The sequence below is a fragment of the Ruditapes philippinarum genome, unplaced genomic scaffold (assembly GCF_026571515.1).
Source record: "Ruditapes philippinarum isolate M1 unplaced genomic scaffold, ASM2657151v2 ctg1563_1_1_1_1, whole genome shotgun sequence".
Taxonomy (NCBI): Eukaryota; Metazoa; Mollusca; class Bivalvia; order Venerida; family Veneridae; genus Ruditapes; species Ruditapes philippinarum.
Window position 1 is genome coordinate 123,967 of NW_026852328.1, and position 22,420 is coordinate 146,386.

Sequence of the window (22,420 nt, forward strand, 5' to 3'; positions counted from 1 at the left end):
TGTAAAAGGACAGCAGCTGTGAATATAAAAACTATATAAACGTCATGATCAACAGTTTTTACAAACATGCAGTATTATAATGTTATTTAGAAAGACTTTTTAGGTATTGCTTTCTACATTGGTGGCTTAGGCTTTGTGTCTGGTTATTTACAATTATTGTTGTTTTCTTAAAATTAAGCAAATGTTTGAAATAATTTCATAACATAATTATATTGTACTATGTAGTTCTTTGAATCACCTTAAATGACACATTGATTTTTGTTATATGTTAACCTATATATCTGTGACTGTAAGCAAGTTGATCAAAAGTCAGTTCTTTGCCACAGATTTCATTTCCTCAGGTCCAGCAAAAAAGAATGCTATGTCTTTATTTTAAGAAATTTTCTATATTGAAATTCTGTCCTATGATGCTATCTAACCTGATCTCTATATTTAGGGAAGTGATCTCTGTACTCAAAGAAGAGATCTCTGTGATTATGGAAGAGATAATTATGTATATTTACTGAAGAGATCCCTTTGCTAAAGAAAGAGATCAGCTCTGTGTTTACAGAACAGATCTCTATTTCAAGGGAAAATATCTGTAACAATATTTATGTTTCAGATGTAGCCGGCCATACCCATCTTTGTGTTTGAAGATATTGCCCGCACCCATCTCTGTCTTAAAAGAAGCTATCTAAACTAATGTACTGTATGTCTAAGGAAACTCTTATCATACTCATCTTTTCATCAAACTATCTTATGAATGCCTGTATCTATGTTCAACGGAAGCTATTCATGTGAAGAATATGCACCAATTTTTATGTATGTCATATGCGAAAGCTATCCACAATCATTTATATGTTTGTCACAAAGTTGTTGTCTTTGAAAGTCCGTACTCCTTCCTAGAAGTTTCTTTTGTCCTCGGTAATGCTCTAGTGGAAGCTTGTCTGCTAGTCTGTATGAAAGTTATTGTATAGGTGAAAGAAATGTGCAGATAGGTCGAGAACTTAAGGTGTTTTTGTTTTTTTGTTTGTTTTTTGGGGGGGTGGGGTTTACATTACACCAACAGAGGTCATATGGCGACCTTTGAGCTTAACTGGTGGAGGAAGACCTCTGTGCATTGTCTGTCAGGAATGGGCACCTAAGTAGAACCAGACATTCTTTAAGCTAGCTGAATAGCTTCCTCACATGAAAAAATCCTTAATCCCTGGTGGGATTCAATCCCACAGCTTTGAGGGGCAAGTGGTTTGAAGTCAAAAAGGTTACCCACATGGCCACAGACGCCCTTGCCTTCTACCCATAGTGAAATAATGCAAAAAAAGGACTTTAAGGGTTCTCTCCCTTTAGAGAAAATCTAAAATTGCCACATGGTATATTAAATTTATTGTGTATTACTCAAACCAAAAGGAAAATACATTGAAAAACTTAAGCCTGAACAAAGTGTAAATGCTGAAGTTTTTTTGAGAAATAAACTACAAAATTTCTTTACAGAATGCTACAAGTTGACAACAATGGGCAAGAGCAGATTGCTGAAGATACTGAAATTGCAGACGAAGGGTCTCGGGTGGATCTGTCATCTTTCACTTCAGATTATAGCAAAGAAACTTCATTTGTCACTAAAGAAGGACATTCTGTAAGTTAATATAGTTATGAATCTGTGGTCATTCAATGTCTCTCACTCATAATTAGTATGTTGATACAGTGGAGCCTTGCTAATCCGAACCCCTCTAATTCGGAATCCTTTCTTATCCGAACGAAGTGTCCGGTCTCGATTTTATTTGTTCTATTTGCAATAGTAAAAAACCTTTCGGATCCGGAACCTGTCTACTCCGAATTCCGGACGATTTTTTCAATTTTTGTTCTTATTTTACTCTAAAATTTACCTCTCGGATCCGAACAGATTTTACTAAATGTCACACCTTCATTCAAAATAACAAATAATCGCACATCTTGGAGGTGTAAACATACACCAAACTGATGTGTTATTTCGCTTGATTAATGGGTGAAACGTAAGATCTGCGAAGGTGTGAAAATTACACTTAGCTTGTCTTGATATCTTCTATAATTGCTTAATTGATTGTTTTTCGTCAGCTTCTATAAATATTGTGATATAATGCAATAGAAATATCTTTTAATCCCTTGTATTGGATTCAATGATATGTGATTCTAAAGTAATGAAAATTAATGGAAACTGTCAATGAGTTCGGATAGTCGCTGAATCGAATAAGAGTAAACAACAATTGACAAATGCTTGTACGAATATCTAATCATGTCTCGGCCTCCTGTTTAACATCGTAGGTTAACTTACCCTCTAGAACATAATACTTTTGCTTATTTTTTTATTTTTAATTCTTTATTTTTGTATTCACATGTAATAAATGAACGATAAGTGACTGCAAAAATGAAATATCTAAATTGCAATTTCAAATGCAATCCCGTTTTCTTTCCTTAAACTATTTTGCAAATAACATAAAAAAAACATGTAAAAAACCTTCTAATTCGGAAACCTTTCTAATCCGGAAACCTTTCTAATCCGAACTTTTCTTCTGGTCCGGAAGAGTTCGGATTAGACAGGTTCCACTGTAGTTTTTAATACAAGTCATAACAACAAACAAATAAGGAAGTTGTTGGTAAGTAATAGAAAGAGTATCGAAACATGAGGCTATCTGATTTGTATGAGGGGAGGTTACAAAGCCCCCGAGGTCAGATTGCCGAGTGTTTTGATTTTCTATCTCTTTTGTATCATAGTCAAACATAAAAACAGGTTCCCTGATACCACAATATGAAACCCCACAAAAAAGTAACCAATGCATGAGCATCTGAATATGATATTTCCATCGCTATCCCTTTCTCTGTTGTCACAATATGTAAACTCCGGACAAAATGAGCCAATCAATGGGCATGCTCTTGAGTGCAGGTCACTAATACCTGCACTCCAGTTTAACGCACTGTGCATGTATATGTATACGATTTAACGCTGTCACATGTATAACAGAAAGGTCCCCAAACTATGATACAAGTGTGATTTATATGATCTAAAATTAAATATATTTATATAGCAGATAATAAATTAATCTAGAATAAAATGTTATTATTCATTATATTAATTATATTAATGTTCATACAAAATCACATAGAACATAGTATTAACTGTTATTTATTCAAGATATATTTTGTAAGAAGTTTATCCAAAATCATCTGATAATCAGATATATTTTGGTTGATTTTGTCAACTTTTGAAATGCTTATGGAAACGTTGCTTACTGTAGACCATTCCACTTTAAAGTTAATTTTATTTGACCTACTTTTGTATTTTCAGGTGGAAGTGGACCAGTCTATCTATAACTGTTATTGTTACTACGACTGTGGCTGGTACTGCCCATACATTAATTCACCCTCGTTTTATAGACTGCATCACTTGTTTGATCATACCCTTCGAACTTCAGAAAAAGATTACTTTATGGCTGAGTCAGGCTCGGCAAAAGTTACAATTACCCTCATAGAAGCTATGTATATCACAAAGGTTAAAGTGTTCCCAATAGTCCAGCACTACACTAAGTTTATGGTAAGTTTCTTTTAATGGCATTTCTCATTTAGTAATCAAGTGAAAGAAAATGTCAATGAAGAAAATACTTTTTGTGGACATAATTGTTTCAATTGTTGTAATTATGAAAGTACAAAGTTTAGTAACTTGCTTGCAAACGTCAACTGGTCAAAATTTTGTCATTAAATTGGGACCTATTCATGAATCGAAGTCCAGATGTGTCGAAGTTTTTATGTAAGTCCTTTTAACTTCCACTAACTAAAGTTCTATTGTATTAACTTAACAATCCTATATATTTACCATGCGATATCAAAAGAAGTAAATTTGATGTGATTTGATGTCATATTCTTATCCAGGAATTATATTTTCTTTGCGGTCCTATATACTTACATTGAGGGTATTATTTTGCACAGTAAAAGTGGTATCATTCCATGTGACTGGTGTTAACTTATAACCATTACCATAACTTACAAAAAATTTAGTCCTATATACCAAAACTATCCAGTAATATCTCTTGCACTAAAAGAAGTAAAAAGTAACAGTCTATGTGATAAATGTCAAATTGTAATTCTGCATGTATACTTTCTTTCAGGTTACTGGTTATACAGCAAGTGACGAGGCATTCCCAGTAACTAGCAACAACTATGTTGAACCCAGTAATTACGGGACCCAAGGATCGTACATTGATCTCCCTGTTCATCGACAGGCTTTGAAGTTCGAGTTTGATCTACTAGGATCTGGTGCCACCCATTCATATGTTGCCCTCTCCGAGATCGAAATATTTTACAAGGCTTCAACAAGTGATCTCAGGTGAATCTTAAAGTTCTATATTAAAATATAATTTTTTTGGTACCCTGTTTGATAATTTATTTTAAACGTATTTATTTAAACTCAATTGTGAAACAATTTCTTGCAACTTATATTAATTAGTTTCGAATCCGCTTCCTCGATGCAACCAGTACTGGTCTCATATGAAGAGACATGGTCGTGACACAAGTAGGGTTCAAACCTATTAAGCAGACACCGAAACCATTAGGCCTCCAATCCCCTTGTTAACATTGATAGTTTGATATCTTAAGGATGTTAATGAGGGCTTTTAGTTTTGTTTTTAATACAACTTGTAGAATTATTCAGAGCCATATTTAAAGCTGCATGCCTTTAGATAAGCCAAACTATAACAAGAAAATCAAACTTGACATAGATGAACTTAGAATATAAGAAAGTAGAAAGATTCAAGATTTAAGTAATAATTTACATATTACATTGTATGTACAATAAGCAATTAATGACTGATTTTGCAGTTTCTGTTACTATATTTCTAATGCATGACTAATACATTAAGGGCTAGTTTAGCATATTTTGGCTATTATCTATTTGGTGATTTAGTTGGATTTTAATGTGGTTTGCAATGCAAAATAACTTTCTTTGTTTACTTCACAATATTTTACTTTGATCGAAATACACTTTGAACATTTTCATGAAAACTAACATGAATCTGGAGGCATGCTGCTTTAAGTCAGTAAGAATTGATATTTTGAAATTTTACATCATTTATTTGAAATTAGTGTCCTAACACTGTCAGTGATTTTTCTATAGAAATAATATAGATATATAGACTAATAGAAGCACATTGTGTGCACTCAAAGAAAAATAACTGCTGATGATCAGAAAACTCAATAACTGCAATTGGGGCATAAACTTTTCACAGTTTACAGACTTTCATAATGAAAACAAAAACAAAAATAGATAAAAGCAGGGCATGTCCCTTTAAGGCAGGGAATGTTCCTTTCTGGAAGTTTAATATTCAGTATAGATTTTGAATGAGAAATGTTGTTATTGTAGAATGATGCATGCAAGCCATGCTGGGGCTTCCACATGGATACCAGCAACTGTTGGAGAGACGTTCAGCTTCAGTGAAATTTACATTAAAGGGAATGCCCACTTGGCATTTGATTATGGAGCCAGTCAAAGTCAGGCTTCTATTGTGGCTGGGAACATTGTTGGAGATAAGACAGGTTCTGATAGTTTTCAATACTTACAATATTTATCTCCCTTGACAAAAAAAGATAGTTTCCAATACTTACAATATTTAGCTCCCTTGACAAAAATGGCAAACATTTTGATTTAATATTTTATTGTAAATGAAAAAATAAGAAAATGAGCATAATCCACTGATGGTATCTGTGAATTTTCAGTTTCTTTAACATAAATGAAGAAAGATTTTATTATTGCAACAATGTCAGAAAAGTTTTTATCAGCTTACATGATGGTGATATTATTGTGAGAAAAGACTTTTTATATTATTGCTTACATGTATAAGAATTTGACAGGTTATAATGACCCATTATAAATGGCTGCATGTATATATAACCCAAGCTGCTAAGTCAATATATAACCAATTTATAATAGAGCAAACTTCCTTTGTTAGAGGAAAACATGAAATTGCTTCAAAAATTAACAGCGTTTGTGTATAAAGTTTATCATCATGTAAACATTGTGGTTATATTAATTGAAAGGGACGTTACAAACATACCATGAGTGAGTATTATAATAGAAAATATTATAGTGGGAATGCTTTCAAATTGGTGACAAGGGTAGGTAATGCATGTTACATGAAATGCATCTATTGTGATTGACATTTATTTGAAGAATGAATGTAGGATCTTTAATATTTTGAATGCTAGCATATCTAATTGCATGCCATTGTTGTCAATTTAGAGTCAAGCCAGCCATCTGCTGTGCACATCCATTTATCCTGACCAGGCTCTGATTGTACAATTTTTAAATTTTTTTTTGTGAATTCCCTTGAATTTCAATGGACTGTTACAAAGTCAAATGCCAGCATATTCACAACGCAGGTTTGTAATACTAGTAAGTAGTCATTTTTATTGCATAACAACATTATTCAGTTCAGGTTAGATCAATTTCTTGTACAAGAAAATTTGTTATTGTGTTATTATTTATATATGATATTATAAAATTATTTTATTTTTCCGATTGTATTCAGGTTACATCCATTTGTTACACAACCATGACTTGACAATTGAGAGCACAGATTATGACGTGCCATTTAATACCTACGTGTATGAAGAAAGCCATGTCACATTTCCTCCGAGAAATTTCTTCTACAAGACAAAACTATATGCCATTAAAGGCAAGGTGCGTAAACTTTTTTAATATGTAAATTTAATATATTAAAGTGTACATAACTTGAGTTTATTCCTTATTCATTTATCAAATGACTATTAGACTCAATGTTCAAGACAAATTGTCAATGAGTGATTTTGTCTTGCCTGAGGATCAAACCAAGCGATCATGGATAAGATATTGGCTTATCTTCCTAATAATTGATCTTAGCGATTTTCTCTACAGAGAATTGCTCTTTAGAAGTTGCCATGATCCTATTTATCTTTTGAGATTTAAGTTATTTCTGTGGAGTTGTTTGCATTTTATACTCTGACTTAAAGTGACTAACAGAAAAAAAAAAATTATAAATGGGTAATATTTGTTAAAAGTCTGAATACATGAACATTTGTTATTCATTTGCCAGACTATATATGGTAAGAAATTATGCTTACAAATAGAGTTTAGTTGCGACTAAACGGTCAAATAAATTTGAGTTGAACATTTTCAGGTTTCTGGTATGGAAGACCTATATGTTTTTAAAGATGGCCTAGTTTCCCTGGATGTTGACAGTAGCCTAGCAACAGATCATGCGCCATCTACCGTCTCTCTGAAGTCATTGCATGTCCAAGAGGCTGGCATCTTTGAACTTTGGTCCGACTCACCAGAGAAATCGTTCACTATTGACGCAACTAATGTCTCGGTGAGTTCTGTGGTTATTGTATTTACTCTCAGTTGATATTTTCTTATTGTTTCTTAGCATTAAAATTGCATATTAATGATTGAAATAACTTATGAATATTAAATGTGGAAATAATAAAAATTTAAGTGAGTGTTTGATATGCATATGACTTAACAAAATGTAAAAATTATTATTTTTAGCTCGACTATTCGATAAGAATAAGTAGAGCTATTGCAGTCACCCGAGCGTCGGCGTCGGCGTCGGCGTCGGCGTAACCACTTATGTTAAAGTTTTTGTAATAGTTCAAATATTTTCAAAGTCCATTGACATATGGCTTTGAAACTTTGCACACTTGTTCACCATCATGACCCCAACCTGTAGACAGGAGGAGGTAACTCTATCAAGCATTTTGACAGAATTATGCCCCTTTTTCGACTTAGAATTTACGTTAAAGTTTTTGTAATAGTTCAAATATTTTCAAAGTCCATTGACATATGGCTTTGAAACTTTGCACACTTGTTCACCATCATGACCCCAACCTGTAGACAGGAGGAGGTAACTCTATCAAGCATTTTGACAGAATTATGCCCCTTTTTCGACTTAGAATTTACGTTAAAGTTTTTGTAATAGTTCAAATATTTTCAAAGTCCATTGACATATGGCTTTGAAACTTTGCACACTTGTTCACCATCATGACCCCAACCTGTAGACAGGAGGAGGTAACTCTATCAAGTATTTTGACAGAATTATGCCCCTTTTTCGACTTAGAATTTACGTTAAAGTTTTTGTAATAGTTCAAATATTTTCAAAGTCCATTGACATATGGCTTTGAAACTTTGCACACTTGTTCACCATCATGACCCCAACCTGTAGACAGGAGGAGGTAACTCTATCAAGCATTTTGACAGAATTATGCCCCTTTTTCGACTTAGAATTTACGTTAAAGTTTTTGTAATAGTTCAAATATTTTCAAAGTCCATTGACATATGGCTTTGAAACTTTGCACACTTGTTCACCATCATGACCCCAACCTGTAGACAGGAGGAGGTAACTCTATCAAGCATTTTGACAGAATTATGCCCCTTTTTCGACTTAGAAATTACGTTAAAGTTTTTGTAATAGTTCAAATATTTTCAAAGTCCATAGACATATGGTTTTGAAACTTTGCACACTTGTTCAACATCATGACCCCAACCTGTAGACAGCAGGAGGTAACTCTATTAAGCATTTTGACAGAATTATGCCCCTTTTTCGACTTAGAATTTACGTTAAAGTTTTTGTAATAGTTCAAATATTTTCAAAGTCCATTGACATATGGCTTTGAAACTTTGCACACTTGTTCAACATCATGACCCCAACCTGTAAACAGGAGGAGGTAACTCTATCAAGCATTTTGACAGAATTATGCCCCTTTTTCGACTTAGAATTTACGTTAAAGTTTTTGTAATAGTTCAAATATTTTCAAAGTCCATTGACATATGGCTTTGAAACTTTGCACACTTGTTCACCATCATGACCCCAACCTGTAAACAGGAGGAGGTAACTGTATCAGGCATTTTTTTTACTATCAAGCACTTAGAATAGTCGAGCATGCTGTCCTACCGACAGCTCTTGTTTTTTTTATTTAAAAAATGTTTAAAATACAATGAAGGTTTAAGGGAAAAGTTCAAAATATGTAGTGACTTAACAGCAAACAGTGCACAGACTAGAGCTGTCATTGATTCAGTACAAAGCACATCAACAATATATCGATATCAAGTGACTAAAATCAACGATACACAGATATATCGATAATATCCTATACATTCTCTTTCATACCTGTTTCAATGATTTCAGTCAAAAACATGTTCTGTACTGTGTCTTGTCCACTGCATGATTTTTTCCAGACAATATTTTTTGTCACCATTGCTATGAAATAATTCAACTATATATTAACAAAAGCATAACATTAGATATAAATAACTGCTTCTGTATATATTTTGGGTGAATTTTATAATTTCTAGACATTTAATTTATAAGTCAAAAGTATCGATTTTTTAAAATGTGTATCGATTATTGATCGGCAAAAAAATATCAACGATACATCGATATTGTCGATATCGATGACAGCTCTAGCACAGACCATGATCAGTCTGTATGGATGAGCCAGCTGATATTGGTCTGCACTGGCCAGATTGGTAGTTGCTGCCAGCAGGCTTAAGAGTTAAATTACAGTAGAATATACTTAATGTATATAGGTGATCAACAAAAATGAGGAATAAAAGGAGTGAAACCTTTTGTTCATTTGAAATTCAAATATGGTCTTAAAATTTGAAACTATCATCTTCAAATAATTTGATTTATTTGGGCTTTAGTGCAGGCAATATTTTATATGGTATTGGCTACAATTAAAGACTCCCGTCACTCAGTATTGAGTCAACATGAATTTAAGTGCTATATTCTCATTTCAGATTTATGGGGGTGGTCTTTTTAAAGTGAATACGAGCTTGAATATGCATGTGCATCATTTATTGGCGGTGTATTCCGGTGGTGTGTTTAGCTTTAATGGAGCCGGGTTCCAGCCTGCACCCATCACCGAGAACCAGGGTCCTGGCCCTGGACAAGGTATGTTTAAAACAAAATACAATACCATTAATGGCAATATGTCTGAATTTGACTGTCTTTTTAATTTATACATACATAGTTTTTATAAAATGCTTTTTGAAGTTTAAAACAAAATACAAAACCATCAATGGCAATATGTCTCTAATTGATGGATTTTTGAATTTATACATACATAGTTTTTAGCTCACCTGTCACAAAGTGACAGGGTGAGCTTTTGTGATCGCTTTTTGTCCGGCGTCCGTCCGTCGTCCGTCCGTAAACTTTTAACTTTAAATGACATCTCCTCATTAACCACTAAGCCAATTTCATCCAAACTTCACAGGAATGTTCCTTTGGTGGTCACCTTTAAAAATTGTTCAAAGAATTTAATTCCATGCAGAACTCTGGTTGCCATGGCAACCGAAAGAAAAAACTTTAAATATCTTCTTATAAAAACCATAAGAGTCAGAGCTTAGATATTTGGCATGAAACACCTTCTAGTGAGTGTCTACCAAGTTTGTTCAAATAAAAGCCCTGGGGTCAAAATTGGCCCCGCCCCGGGGGGTCATTGATTTTCCCTATATGCATATAGTAAAAAAATTTAAAAAATCTTCTTTTAAAGAACCCAAAGAGCTAGAGCTAAGATATTTAGCATGAAACATGATCTAATGGGTGTCTACCAAAATTGTTCAAATAAAAGCCCTGGTGTCAAAATTGGCCCCGCCCCCGGGGGTCATTGATTTTCCCTAAATGCATATAGTAAAAACTTAAAAAATCTTCTTTTAAAGAACCCAAAGAGCTAGAGCTAAGATATTTAGCATGAAACATGTTCTAATGGGTGTCTACCAAGTTTGTTCAAATAAAAGCCCTGGGGTCAAAATTGGCCCCGCCCCGGGGGGTCATTGATTTTCCCTAAATGCATATAGTAAAAACTTAAAAAATCTTCTTTTAAAGAACTCAAAGAGCTATGGCTAAGATATTGAGCATGAAACATGTTCTAATAAGTGTCTACCAAGTTTGTTCTAATAAAAGCCCTGGGGTCAAAATTGGCCCCGCCCCAGGGGGTCATTGATTTTCCCTATATGCATATAGTAAAAACTTAAAAAATCTTCTTTTAAAGAACCAAAAGAGTTAGAGCTAAGATATTTAGCATGAAACATGTTCTAATGTGTGTCTACAAAGTTTGTTCAAATAAAAGCCCTGGGGTCAAAATTGGCCCCGCCCCGGGGGGTCATTGATTTTCCCTATATGCATATAGTAAAAACTTAAAAAATCTTTCTTTTAAAGAACCAAAAAGAGTTTTAGAGCTAAGATATTTAGCATGAAACATGTTCTAATAAGTGTCTACCAAGTTTGTTCAAATAAAAGCCCTGGGGTCAAAATTGGCCCCGCCCCAGGGGGTCATTGATTTTCCCTATATGCATATAGTAAAAACTTAAAAAATCTTCTTTTAAAGAGCCAAAAGAGTTAGAGCTAAGATATTTAGCATGAAACATGTTCTAATAAGTGTCTACCAAGTTTGTTCAAATAAAAGCCCTGGGGTCAAAATTGGCCCCGCCCCGGGGGGTCATTGATTTTCCCCATATGCATATAGTAAAAACTTAAAAAATCTTCTTTTAAAGAACTCAAAGAGCTATGTCTAAGATATTGAGCATGAAACATGTTCTAATAGGTGTCTACCAAGTTTGTTCAAATAAAAGCCCCGGGTTCAAAATTGGCACAGCCCCGACCGGGGGGTCATTGATTTTCCTTATATGTGTATAGCAAAATCTTAAAAAATCTTCTTTGAAAAAACCCAAATAGCTAGAGTTAAGATATTAAGCATGAAACATCTTTTAGTGAGTGTCTACAAAGTTTGTTCAAATGAAAGACTTGGGGTCAAAATTGGCCCCGCCCCGGGGGTCATTGATTTTCTTTATATGTGTATAGCAAAAACTTAAAATCTTCTTTGAAAAAACCCAAATAGCTAGAGTTTAGATATTAAGCATGAAACATCTTCTAGTAAGTGTCTACAAAGTTTGTTCAAATAAAAGCCATGGGGTCAAAACTGGCCCTGCCCCAGGGGTGTCATTGTTTTTAACTATATGTGTATAGTAAAAACTTAAAAAAAATCTTCTTTTAAAAAGCCCAAATAGCTAGAGCTTAGATGTTTAGCATGAAACATCTTCTTATGGGTGTCTACCAAGTTTGTGCAAATAAAAGCCCTTGGGTTAAATTGGCCCTGCAACTTTGGGGGGGGCCTATGTACAGGTGAGCGACCTCAGGGCCATCATGGCCCTCTTGTTATAAAATGCTTTTTGAATTTTTTGATGGAACACATGACCATTGTAACTGTTGCCAATTTTCACTCCTTGACTACAATATTATTCCACCACATACATCAAGTTTCTCGTATCAACATCATTATTATTCTTAAACGACTTTTCAAGATTGTTTGGGTTTTAAGATTGAAGACTTAAATTTGAAAAATATTATAATAAATAAAGAAATAATCTGATATAATGTTAAATTGAGTTAGTTCTTTGGGAAATGACAGTCAGACACACTTTAATTTTTGTATTTTTAAAATTGTTTGAAAGAAAAAGCATATTCACCAGAGAGAAATTATAGTAGATTAATTAAATGAAAAAAGTTTACACTAAATATTTTATGGCTTGAAGCATATGGTGTTGGTGTATTCAGATTATATACCAATTATATTGGCGAGGTGGATAAGTGGTTAAAGCGTCAGATTAGTAATTTAGGGATTGCTGATGGCGTAGGTTCAAACCCAGTGAGGGGCAAGCCGTTGTTTCCTTGAGCAAGAAACTTTACATTCATTGCTTAGTACTGCTTGGTTCCAGGAATGGATTCGAGAGTGTTTCAGTAAATTAATAGCTTTCAACTGAAATAAATTTGTTTAAACTAAATACCATTGATACTTTATTAGGTTCAGTTTTGGGTGGAAGTGGAGGAGGCCATGGTGGTAGTGGTGGCCGAGGCTCGGGCCTGACAATCGTTGGTATAGGATATGATTCTTTGTACATTCCAAGTTTGGCAGGCTCTGCTGGTGGATTTGGATATTTATACGGTAAGTATAACATTTTAGTTATTTCTTCCTGCAAAACAGTAATTATATTCTCTCTATTTTAAAATATGAGAATACATGGTATGTATTTATCAGTGCTATTTTACAAGCAAAGAAACCCACTGGCCTAAGTAAAATAATGATTTTACTTTTTGTTCTTTAATTTCAATCTTATTAGATTAATTACATAGCTATTTGTTAATGTTACTTCTTATTTTAGTTAGTTTAAGTTGTATAGCCAGGTATTAAAACACTGAATAAGTTCTTTTTTATGCTTGTCAAAATAAAAAACAAATTTTCCATACCATTTAAATTATTTGATAATTTGTCTATGTGCATGAACTGAAGATTTTAATAAAAAAAAAACAACAAAAAAAAAAATCACAAAAAAAAATCAACAAAATACCCTTTTAATTTATAGGTGCCTTATACTTTGGTGATAACGCATGGGGTAATCAACTTGTATATAAGACCATAGGTGGGGCCGGAGGAGGAGCCTTCTCCTTGATAAGTCGACACGTAGATATCGATGGACTTATTTCAGCCAATGGTAACACCCCAGATGACCGGTTTGACACTGGTGCAGGTAGGTTTCCTTTTGTTATTTAGGACCAGACTTTGACAGAATTATAATTAAAGTATTTAATATTTCCGGAAAAGCAAAACAGATTTAATGATCACTTTGATTGTAATTTGAAATTTTGTTTGTTTTTCTGGTTTTATGCCAATTTTAACACATTTTTAGACCACCTCTGAATATAGTCCATATTGTCATTTAGACCATCTCTGAATAAATGCCATATTGTCATTTAGACTTTTGCTGAATAAAGTCCATATTGTCATTTAGACCATCTCTGAATAAAGTCCATATTGTCATTTAGACCATCTCTGAATAAAGTCCATATTGTCATTTAGAACATCTCTTAATAAAGTCCATATTGTCATTTAGACCATGAATAAAGTCAATATTGTCGTTTAGACCATTGCTGAATAAAGTCCATATTGTCATTTAGACCATTGCTGAATAAAGTCCATATTGTCATTTAGACCGACTCTGAATAAAGTCCATATTGTCATTTAGACCATCTCTTAATAAAGGCCATATTGTCATTTAGACTTTTGCTGAATAAAGTCCATATTGTCATTTAGACCATTGCTGAATAAAGTCCATATTGTCATTTAGACCATCTCTGAATAAAGTTAATATTGTCATTTAGACCATTGCTGAATATAGTCTATATTGTCGTTTAGACCATTGCTGAATATAGTCCATACCGCGTTTAGACCATTGCTGAATAAAGTCCATATTGTCATTTAGACCATCTCTTAATATAGTCCATATTGTCATTTAGACCATCTCTTAATATAGTCCATATTGTCATTTAGACCATGAATAAAGGCCATATTGTCATTTAGACTTTTGCTGAATAAAGTCCATATTGTCATTTAGACCATTGCTGAATAAAGTCCATATTGTCATTTAGACCATCTCTGAATAAAGTCCATATATTGTCATTTAGACCATTGCTGAATATAGTCCATATTGTCATTTAGACCATTGCTGAATAAAGTCCATATTGTCATTTAGACCATCTCTTAATAAAGTCCATATTGTCATTTAGACCATCTCTGAATATAGTCCATATTGTCATTTAGACCATCTCTGAATAAAGTTAATATTGTCATTAAGACCATTGCTGAATAAAGTCCATATTGTCATTTAGACCATCTCTGAATATAGTCCATATTGTCATTTAGACCATTGCTGAATAAAGTCCATATTGTCATTTAGACCATCTCTGAATATAGTCCATATTGTCATTTAGACCATCTCTGAATATAGCCCATATTGTCATTTAGACCATTGCTGAATATAGTCCATATTGTCATTTAGACCACCTCTGAATAAAGTCCATATTGTCATTTAGACCATCTCTGAATATAGTCCATATTGTCATTTAGACCATCTCTGAATATAGTCCATATTGTCATTTAGACCATTGCTGAATATAGTCCATATTGTCATTTAAGCTATCTCTGAATATAGTCCATATTGTCATTTAGACCATTGCTGAATATAGTCCATATTGTCATTGAAGCTATCTCTGAATATAGTCCATATTGTCATTTAGACCATCTCTGAATATAGTCCATATTGTCATTTAGACCATCTCTGAATATAGTCCATATTGTCATTTAGACCATTGCTGAATAAAGTCCATATTGTCATTTAGACCATCTCTGAATATAGTCCATATTGTCATTTTGACCATCTCTGAATAAAGTCCATATTGTCATTTAGACCATCTCTGAATATAGTCCATATTGTCATTTAGACCATCTCTGAATAAATTCCATATTGTCATTTAGACCATTGCTGAATAAAGTCCATTTTGTCATTTAAGCTATCTCTGAATACAGTCCATATTGTCATTAAGACCATTGCTGAATATAGTCCATATTGTCATTTAAGCTATCTCTGTATATAGTCAATATTGTCATTTAGACCACCTCTGAATAAAGTCCATTATTGTCCTTTAGACCATTGCTGAATAAAGTCCATATTGTCATTTAGACCATCTCTGAATATAGTCCATATTGTCATTTAGACCATTGCTGAATATAGTCCATATTGTCATTTAAGCTATCTCTGAATATAGTCCATATTGTCATTTAGACCATCTCTGAATATAGTCCATATTGTCATTTAAGCTATCTCTGAATATAGTCCATATTGTCATTTAGACCATTGCTGAATATAGTCCATATTGTCATTTAGACCATCTCTGAATATAGTCCATATTTTCATTTAGACCATCTCTGAATATAGTTCATATTGTCATTTAAGCTATCTCTGAATGAAGTCCATATTGTCAGTAAGACCATTGCTGAATATAGTCCATATTGTCATTTAAGCTATCTCTGAATATAGTCCATATTGTCATTTAGACCACCTCTGAATAAAGTCCATTATTGTCATTTAGACCACCTCTGAATAAAGTCCATATTGTCATTTAGACCATCTCTGAATATAGTCCATATTGTCATTTAGACCATTGCTGAATATAGTCCATATTGTCATTTAAGCTATCTCTGAATATAGTCCATATTGTCATTTAGACCATCTCTGAATATAGTCCATATTGTCATTTAAGCTATCTCTGAATATAGTCCATATTGTCATTTAGACCATTGCTGAATATAGTCCATATTGTCATTTAGACCATTGCTGAATATAGTCCATATTGTCATTTAAGCTATCTCTGAATATAGTCCATATTGTCATTTAGACTATCTCTGAATATAGTCCATATTGTCATTTAAGCTATCTCTGAATATAGTCCATATTGTCATTTAGACCATCTCTGAATATAGTCCATATTGTCATTTAGACCATCTCTGAATATAGTCCATATTGTCATTTAGACCATCTCTGAATATAGTCCATATTGTCATTTAGACCATTGCTGAATGAAGTCCATATTGTCATTTAGACCATTGCTGAATGAAGTATGATAATAAACCACCTTTGAATAAAGACCACAGTCACATTTATATAGACAATCATTATAATGATAAAGATACGAATCAGGTCATATATTCATTATTAAAAGTGGAAAACTTTTTATTCAAGTGGTCCAACCACTACAAGTTGTACCAAAAAGCAGTCCAGCTTCTTGCTTAATAAAATCTTTCCTGGTTTACAATTAAAGAAAAACATAATTTTACAAAAATTAAACATTACAGGTGGCGGGGCTGGCGGTACAATCCATATACTTTGTGAGGAGATAGTTGGACACGGCACCCTTACGGCTAACGGTGGAAACGGTGGCGGACCTCTAGGATCTGCCGGAGGTGGTGGGGCAGGAGGTCGTATCTCGGTACAGTGTGACAATCTCTTAAAGTTCAACATTACCATGCAAGCCTATGGAGGTATACAATGCTTTCTGATTATAAAATGATAATGTGAAAAATCTACATGATTCAAATTACTTTAAAGGGACTCCCCTGAGGTTTTTTAACATGACAGGACTGGAAATAATTTTTGAGATTAATATTACATAAGGTATAGGTTCAGAACAATAACTTGAGAAAAACTTCAGATCATTTTCTCACTCTGTTTTTGTAAAATAATTATTCTAAATGTAAAAAATGACCCTTAAGTGTTACAATGTTTTTCATTCCAATTGGACTATGAATATCACAAAAAATATGGTTTTCAATTTATTTATGAGTATATTTCTTAATTATGTTTTTCATATAATCTTTCTGTTTAAGTGCCCCAGCTGATCTGTGTAAGAAATTCAATTTTTATGTATTAAATTAAGGCTTTTGTACATCATCGCAGTTCCTTTTTAAATTTAAGATAGTTGCACTGTTACACTAAAATAACAGCAAGTTTTCTTTTTAAAATGTATTATTGATTGAATTAATTGAAAAAATAAAGCAAGTTATGAATTTAAGAGAAATCTTATTTCCATTATTAATTTTGTTAATATCTGGTGATTAAAGATATGTGACAGTTCCAATTTGCATTATAGCCTGATCTTTAAATAGATAGGTGGAGAATTTTTAAATTTATATTTTGTATAGATTTGCCCTTGTCTGTCTGACCCTCTGACACTGTGTCTGTCTGTCTGTGGACTGACAAAATAGCTTAATGTTTAACCAGGACACATTTCTAGTTTTCTCAAATTTCCAGGATAATTTGACTGTTTAATTTTGAATATTTGCCTGTATACAGGTGTGAGTAACAGTGAAACAGGAGGAGCTGGGACTTCCTACCTCGAGTCATCCATGTCAAACGGTACTCTGCTTACACAGAAACTTATTGTCGACAACAACGGACACGATTATCCCCATGCTTCAATCTATGATGAAGGAGACTTGAGAAGTCTTCTCGACGGGAATTACGATGACATAAGTTACGCTGGTGGAGTCACATGGCTTTATCATGAGGACCTGGCATACGGCTTTAAAGAACTTGATATTAGAGGCAAAGCACATGTTGCTATTTTAAGTACTTCGCCTTCAGATGAAACAGAGGTTGACTTTGACTTCCTGTGGGGTGATAGGTCAGGTGTGTTGCATGCTGGGAAACACCAGACGGTCAGGTTGAAGGAAGTGGATGTTTACCTTCCAGCAAACTTGGCTGCTTACAGGTAAAATATATATTTAATATATATATTAAAGGTATTTTATAATGCATGTCTGCCTTAATTAAGGTTCATTGAAGTACATGTGATTGTAGATGGTATATTCATAACTTACGGACAATTTATTTGCATGTGCTTTATTCAGATACATAAAACCTTGGGTCAGTTTTAATTAACTGTTCAAAATTATTATCTGTCAGTGTTTCACGAAGTTTATTTCCTGTTATATGTATTTAGAAACAGCCGTATAGAGGTACCAGAAAAGGTTACGCTGCGGGAAGTCTGGGTTGAAATCAACGGGACAATATATGGAATGGACGTTATCAATATTGAAAATGCTGGCGAGCTGTATATCTGGTCATACGCTAACTCGCATGGCTATGACATTGGTCAGCTGGTAGCGACGAACATTTCTGTGCGAGCTGGAGGAAAGTTTGAACCTCTCGCTGCCGAAGAACAGATGAAGTTGAACGTAACAAGGCTAAAGATAAATGGAAATGGCTACTTGAGGACGAATAATCTAAAACTTGGAGCAACCAATGTGACAATTGATTTATCAGGTAAACTTTTCATTTTTTTCAAAGGAATATCAAAAACTGTCATTTTTCAGCAACATGAATTTGATTAGAAATGTGAACCTTAAGATGTAATAAGTATTTGGTGATGAAAATGTCAAATGTATAAATAAACAGTCATGGTAAAGATTGGATTTTTTTACAATTGTATATTTTTGTAATATACAGCTTGTCTGATTTTATTTTTGTTTTAAGGTAGAATTATAATTGAATGAATATGATATACTTGAATATATCACTGAGTGTTACTGAGGCATAAGAAAAGTTCCAATCTTTTTAGAAGCGCATAGTTTAGCTGAAAATGTAGATTTAAAAAAAAACATTCTCTCAACATTAGATTGAATTAAATATTTGTCTTGAAAAATATATACATTTTGTATATTAAACTTCTATCAGTCTGTTTATTAAAAAGGAATTTTTTTTTCCATAGGTGACTTCCATGCAGATTTTACTGGATATTCCGATGGAGAAGGGCCGGGTGGAGGTAGAAATGCTAACGAGTACGAGAGTGGTGGATCTGGAGGTGGTCATGCTGGCCGGGGTGGTCCGAGTATGTCGGGAATATTCTCATCATATGCCCATGACTCAATCACTCTCCCGTCAGATATGGGCAGTAGTGGAGGAAATTCTCCAGATGGAAATGGTGGACGAGGTGGAGGTAATGTTTTTCTAGACATCTTTTGTCTCATTTTTATATCTTTTGTCTTATTTTTATATCTTTTGGCTAATTTTCATACACCTGTTTAGATCATCATCTTAACTTCACCACATGTATTTTTATGAAGTTTTTGCCATGTTTGTTGCTGTATTATTAATACACAATGCTGTTAAAATGTAAAATGTAAAATTCTGCACTTATGTTTATCAAAAAATATATTCCTGTATTGTAAAGTTGAATGTTATATAACCTCTAAATACTATTGGCAACTCATTTGAGTTCATATATATATATATATGTTTATACATGAAGGTCATGTCAAAATGATGTTTATCTGTGCTATAATTTGCTGATATTATGTACATGTATTGTAGTTAGAACAAAAACTCATCATCAGTATTACTTCTGTAAACATTGAATTTTGTTATAATAGGGATCATGTATCTCCATGTTTCTGATGAACTGCGAGTTGAAGGTCGTTTACATAGCAACGGTGAAACAGGCGGGGATAATAAAGCAGGAGGCGGGGCTGGGGGATCTATTTATGTAGAAGTATTCCATCTTGATGGCACTGGCACAATTGAGGCAACAGGTGGTGATGGTAAGTTGTTTGACCTACAAGCTATAAGATCACGGATCGGATTGATACATGCATTTGTGAAAGAAGTTCTGATGTGATATGACAGCCTGAAGGTCATAAAATTTCCTAAATTTGGGTGATATATCAATATTTTTACAAAAGTCTGGTGGCATGCTGAAGGTTCAATTTTGATACATGGGTATTTATACTTGGTGTCAATGATTTTGGTGATTGGTTATTTTCAAAAGTTAGGTAAAGAGTGAGACTAAAAAAGAGTTGGACCACCACACTAAATGCTGTATTTTGGTAAAATTATACCAGACAAGGCGTTTGAACGATTAAACGCTAAAATCTTGCCTTTCCACCAGCTGAAATACACTTTAAGATGCCTAATTCATCTGTTTACACAGATTTTTATCTAAGAATGATTGAAAAATATAAAAATCGGTGTAAAATGCAATATTTTTTTATTTTGTGATCATGATTTCTGTCATGAGTACTGCTCCAATACTGTAGTGAACGAAATCCTTAGATTAGCATGCCAAAGGATCATAGATATGCTGGTGATAATATCTAATTTCATACCATTTAGTCAAGATATTGGTTGTATACATTGGTATGTACAAAAATTCTAGGCTAAAAGATTTGTGTGGAAAAAAGATCATTAACAAAAGGAGTTAATGTTACTTATGCATAAGAGATTTTAAAATGTTTTGATAATTTCAGGTGGAACTCAGGGTGGTGGTGGTGGAGGTGGAAGAATTGCTATATATCACAGAGATTATAATGATTTTACTGGCGAGTACCTGATACATGGAGGCAAAGGGACTTACCTATATGGCGGTGCAGGAACCGTATATATAGAGGCACAAAATGTTCAACCGAATACCAACTACCTTCTCACCGACAATTTGGGATACAGCTCTAGCAATAGGATTAACGAAGTTCAACGACTTAATTTGACCGGAAACTATTTCACGACCTCTGAGTATCCGGAAACTACGTTCCATACGCATAGTGGAATAAACATTACAACAGATGCTAGGCCTTATTCCAAGCATCAATACCTGTATAGTTATTATGATTACTACTCCAACACTTATCCACTTAGTTACATGTTTAGTGACGTGAAAGCAAATGTCAACTATTTTTACATGTCTGTGAGTGACACTGCAAATTTGACCATCGATCTACCATTTCCTGTGTATGTGGAATACCTCCGCATTTATCCATACTGCGATACTGATTACGGGCATTATGAAAGGTATGAGTGAGTTTTATTGTTTGTTTTTTTTTAGTTAGATATACATATCAAGATATTTCAAGTTACTTTAAGGCAGTTTCATTCATTTGCTGTACTTTTCCCTTAAGCTTAATATGATGGCACACTCATAAACTTACCAGTTCGCCAACATTGCAAAGCCTGCATGGAATGCCGGTATGTCATTGCAGATTTGGCTGCTTAATTTTAAGTATTTTTTTATTGAAATTCTTTATATATATTTAACGGAATGCTCCAATATAAAACAGGAATTCTCATTTATATAACTCCCCCCTACAAGGAATTTTAATCAAACTTACATAGAATGATTTTCATTAAAACCCTTGTGCTTTAATCTGGATTTTGTTAATTCAGATCACTTCTAGGCAGAATTTTTTTTCCAGCATACTAGCAAAAATCTTATTTTGTGTCAAATTTCTAACTTCAAATTGATTGATTGATATATTCACTATTCTGTATTAATATAGTGGTGGCTACCGAAACTTTGGAAGTCTAGTAACATCATATGCTGTGTCCAGTTCCCTTGTTGACGACATACCTGTAGAGCGTACTGATGGCTTCGTGTCAACGGAATACTGTCAGACACAAAATGAAGAAGATCAGTATGGAATAGTGGAAATAAAGGAAAATGTTGACAAGGTAAAGGTCATATTCACAAACATTGTATCAGAATTTTAATCTCTATTTTTGGTGCCTTTGTCATACCCTTGTTTGAAACACTTTACTTAGATACATCACAGTGAAGAGCTTACAACTATAGAGGGTAATATATTTTTTTGTTTTTTATACAGAATATTTTGAATTGCAGATTGTCTGTCAAAATTGTCAGTTGAAATTTCATTTTTTGAAACTCTGCTATACCCAGTGATATCAAGCAATCTCTATAATAGGTTCATAATGGTGTAGCACCAAGGCAATGTGTAGAAATGTAGTCTAGTCAATTTCATTGCCAGATTACATACCCCTTTGAGTTTTTTGTGTGAACTACATGTTATTACAATATTTTGACTACTGGTAATAACATTCTTCTCATTGCACTTTAATGTGAAGTTGGTGGTTCCAGCCACTTGGTAGGTCTTGTTGTTATGGGATGATCTTTGGAGGTACTTAATGTGGCAACTTAAACTCTAGGGCACATGTCTGCTTCAAATATAAGCATAATTTTACTCATTATGAGTAAAAATTTCACTA

At 33.6% G+C, this 22,420-nt stretch overlaps 1 protein-coding gene across 1 annotated transcript in view; it reads left to right on the top strand.

Moving 5' to 3' along the window:
• The window catches only part of LOC132756851 (uncharacterized), a gene marked incomplete at its 3' end in the record, with an annotated part of 136,027 nt that overhangs the window by 7,362 nt on the left and 106,245 nt on the right, over positions 1 to 22,420 (top strand). Inside the window, 16 exon segments of the mRNA XM_060747998.1 lie at positions 1,471 to 1,612; positions 3,299 to 3,544; positions 4,116 to 4,333; positions 5,366 to 5,538; positions 6,531 to 6,682; positions 7,158 to 7,349; positions 9,779 to 9,932; positions 12,841 to 12,981; positions 13,400 to 13,564; positions 16,726 to 16,911; positions 17,723 to 18,140; positions 18,372 to 18,694; positions 19,140 to 19,367; positions 19,801 to 19,968; positions 20,674 to 21,211; positions 21,697 to 21,868. Of these exon segments, the coding sequence (XP_060603981.1) occupies positions 1,471 to 1,612; positions 3,299 to 3,544; positions 4,116 to 4,333; positions 5,366 to 5,538; positions 6,531 to 6,682; positions 7,158 to 7,349; positions 9,779 to 9,932; positions 12,841 to 12,981; positions 13,400 to 13,564; positions 16,726 to 16,911; positions 17,723 to 18,140; positions 18,372 to 18,694; positions 19,140 to 19,367; positions 19,801 to 19,968; positions 20,674 to 21,211; positions 21,697 to 21,868 (3,616 nt within the window).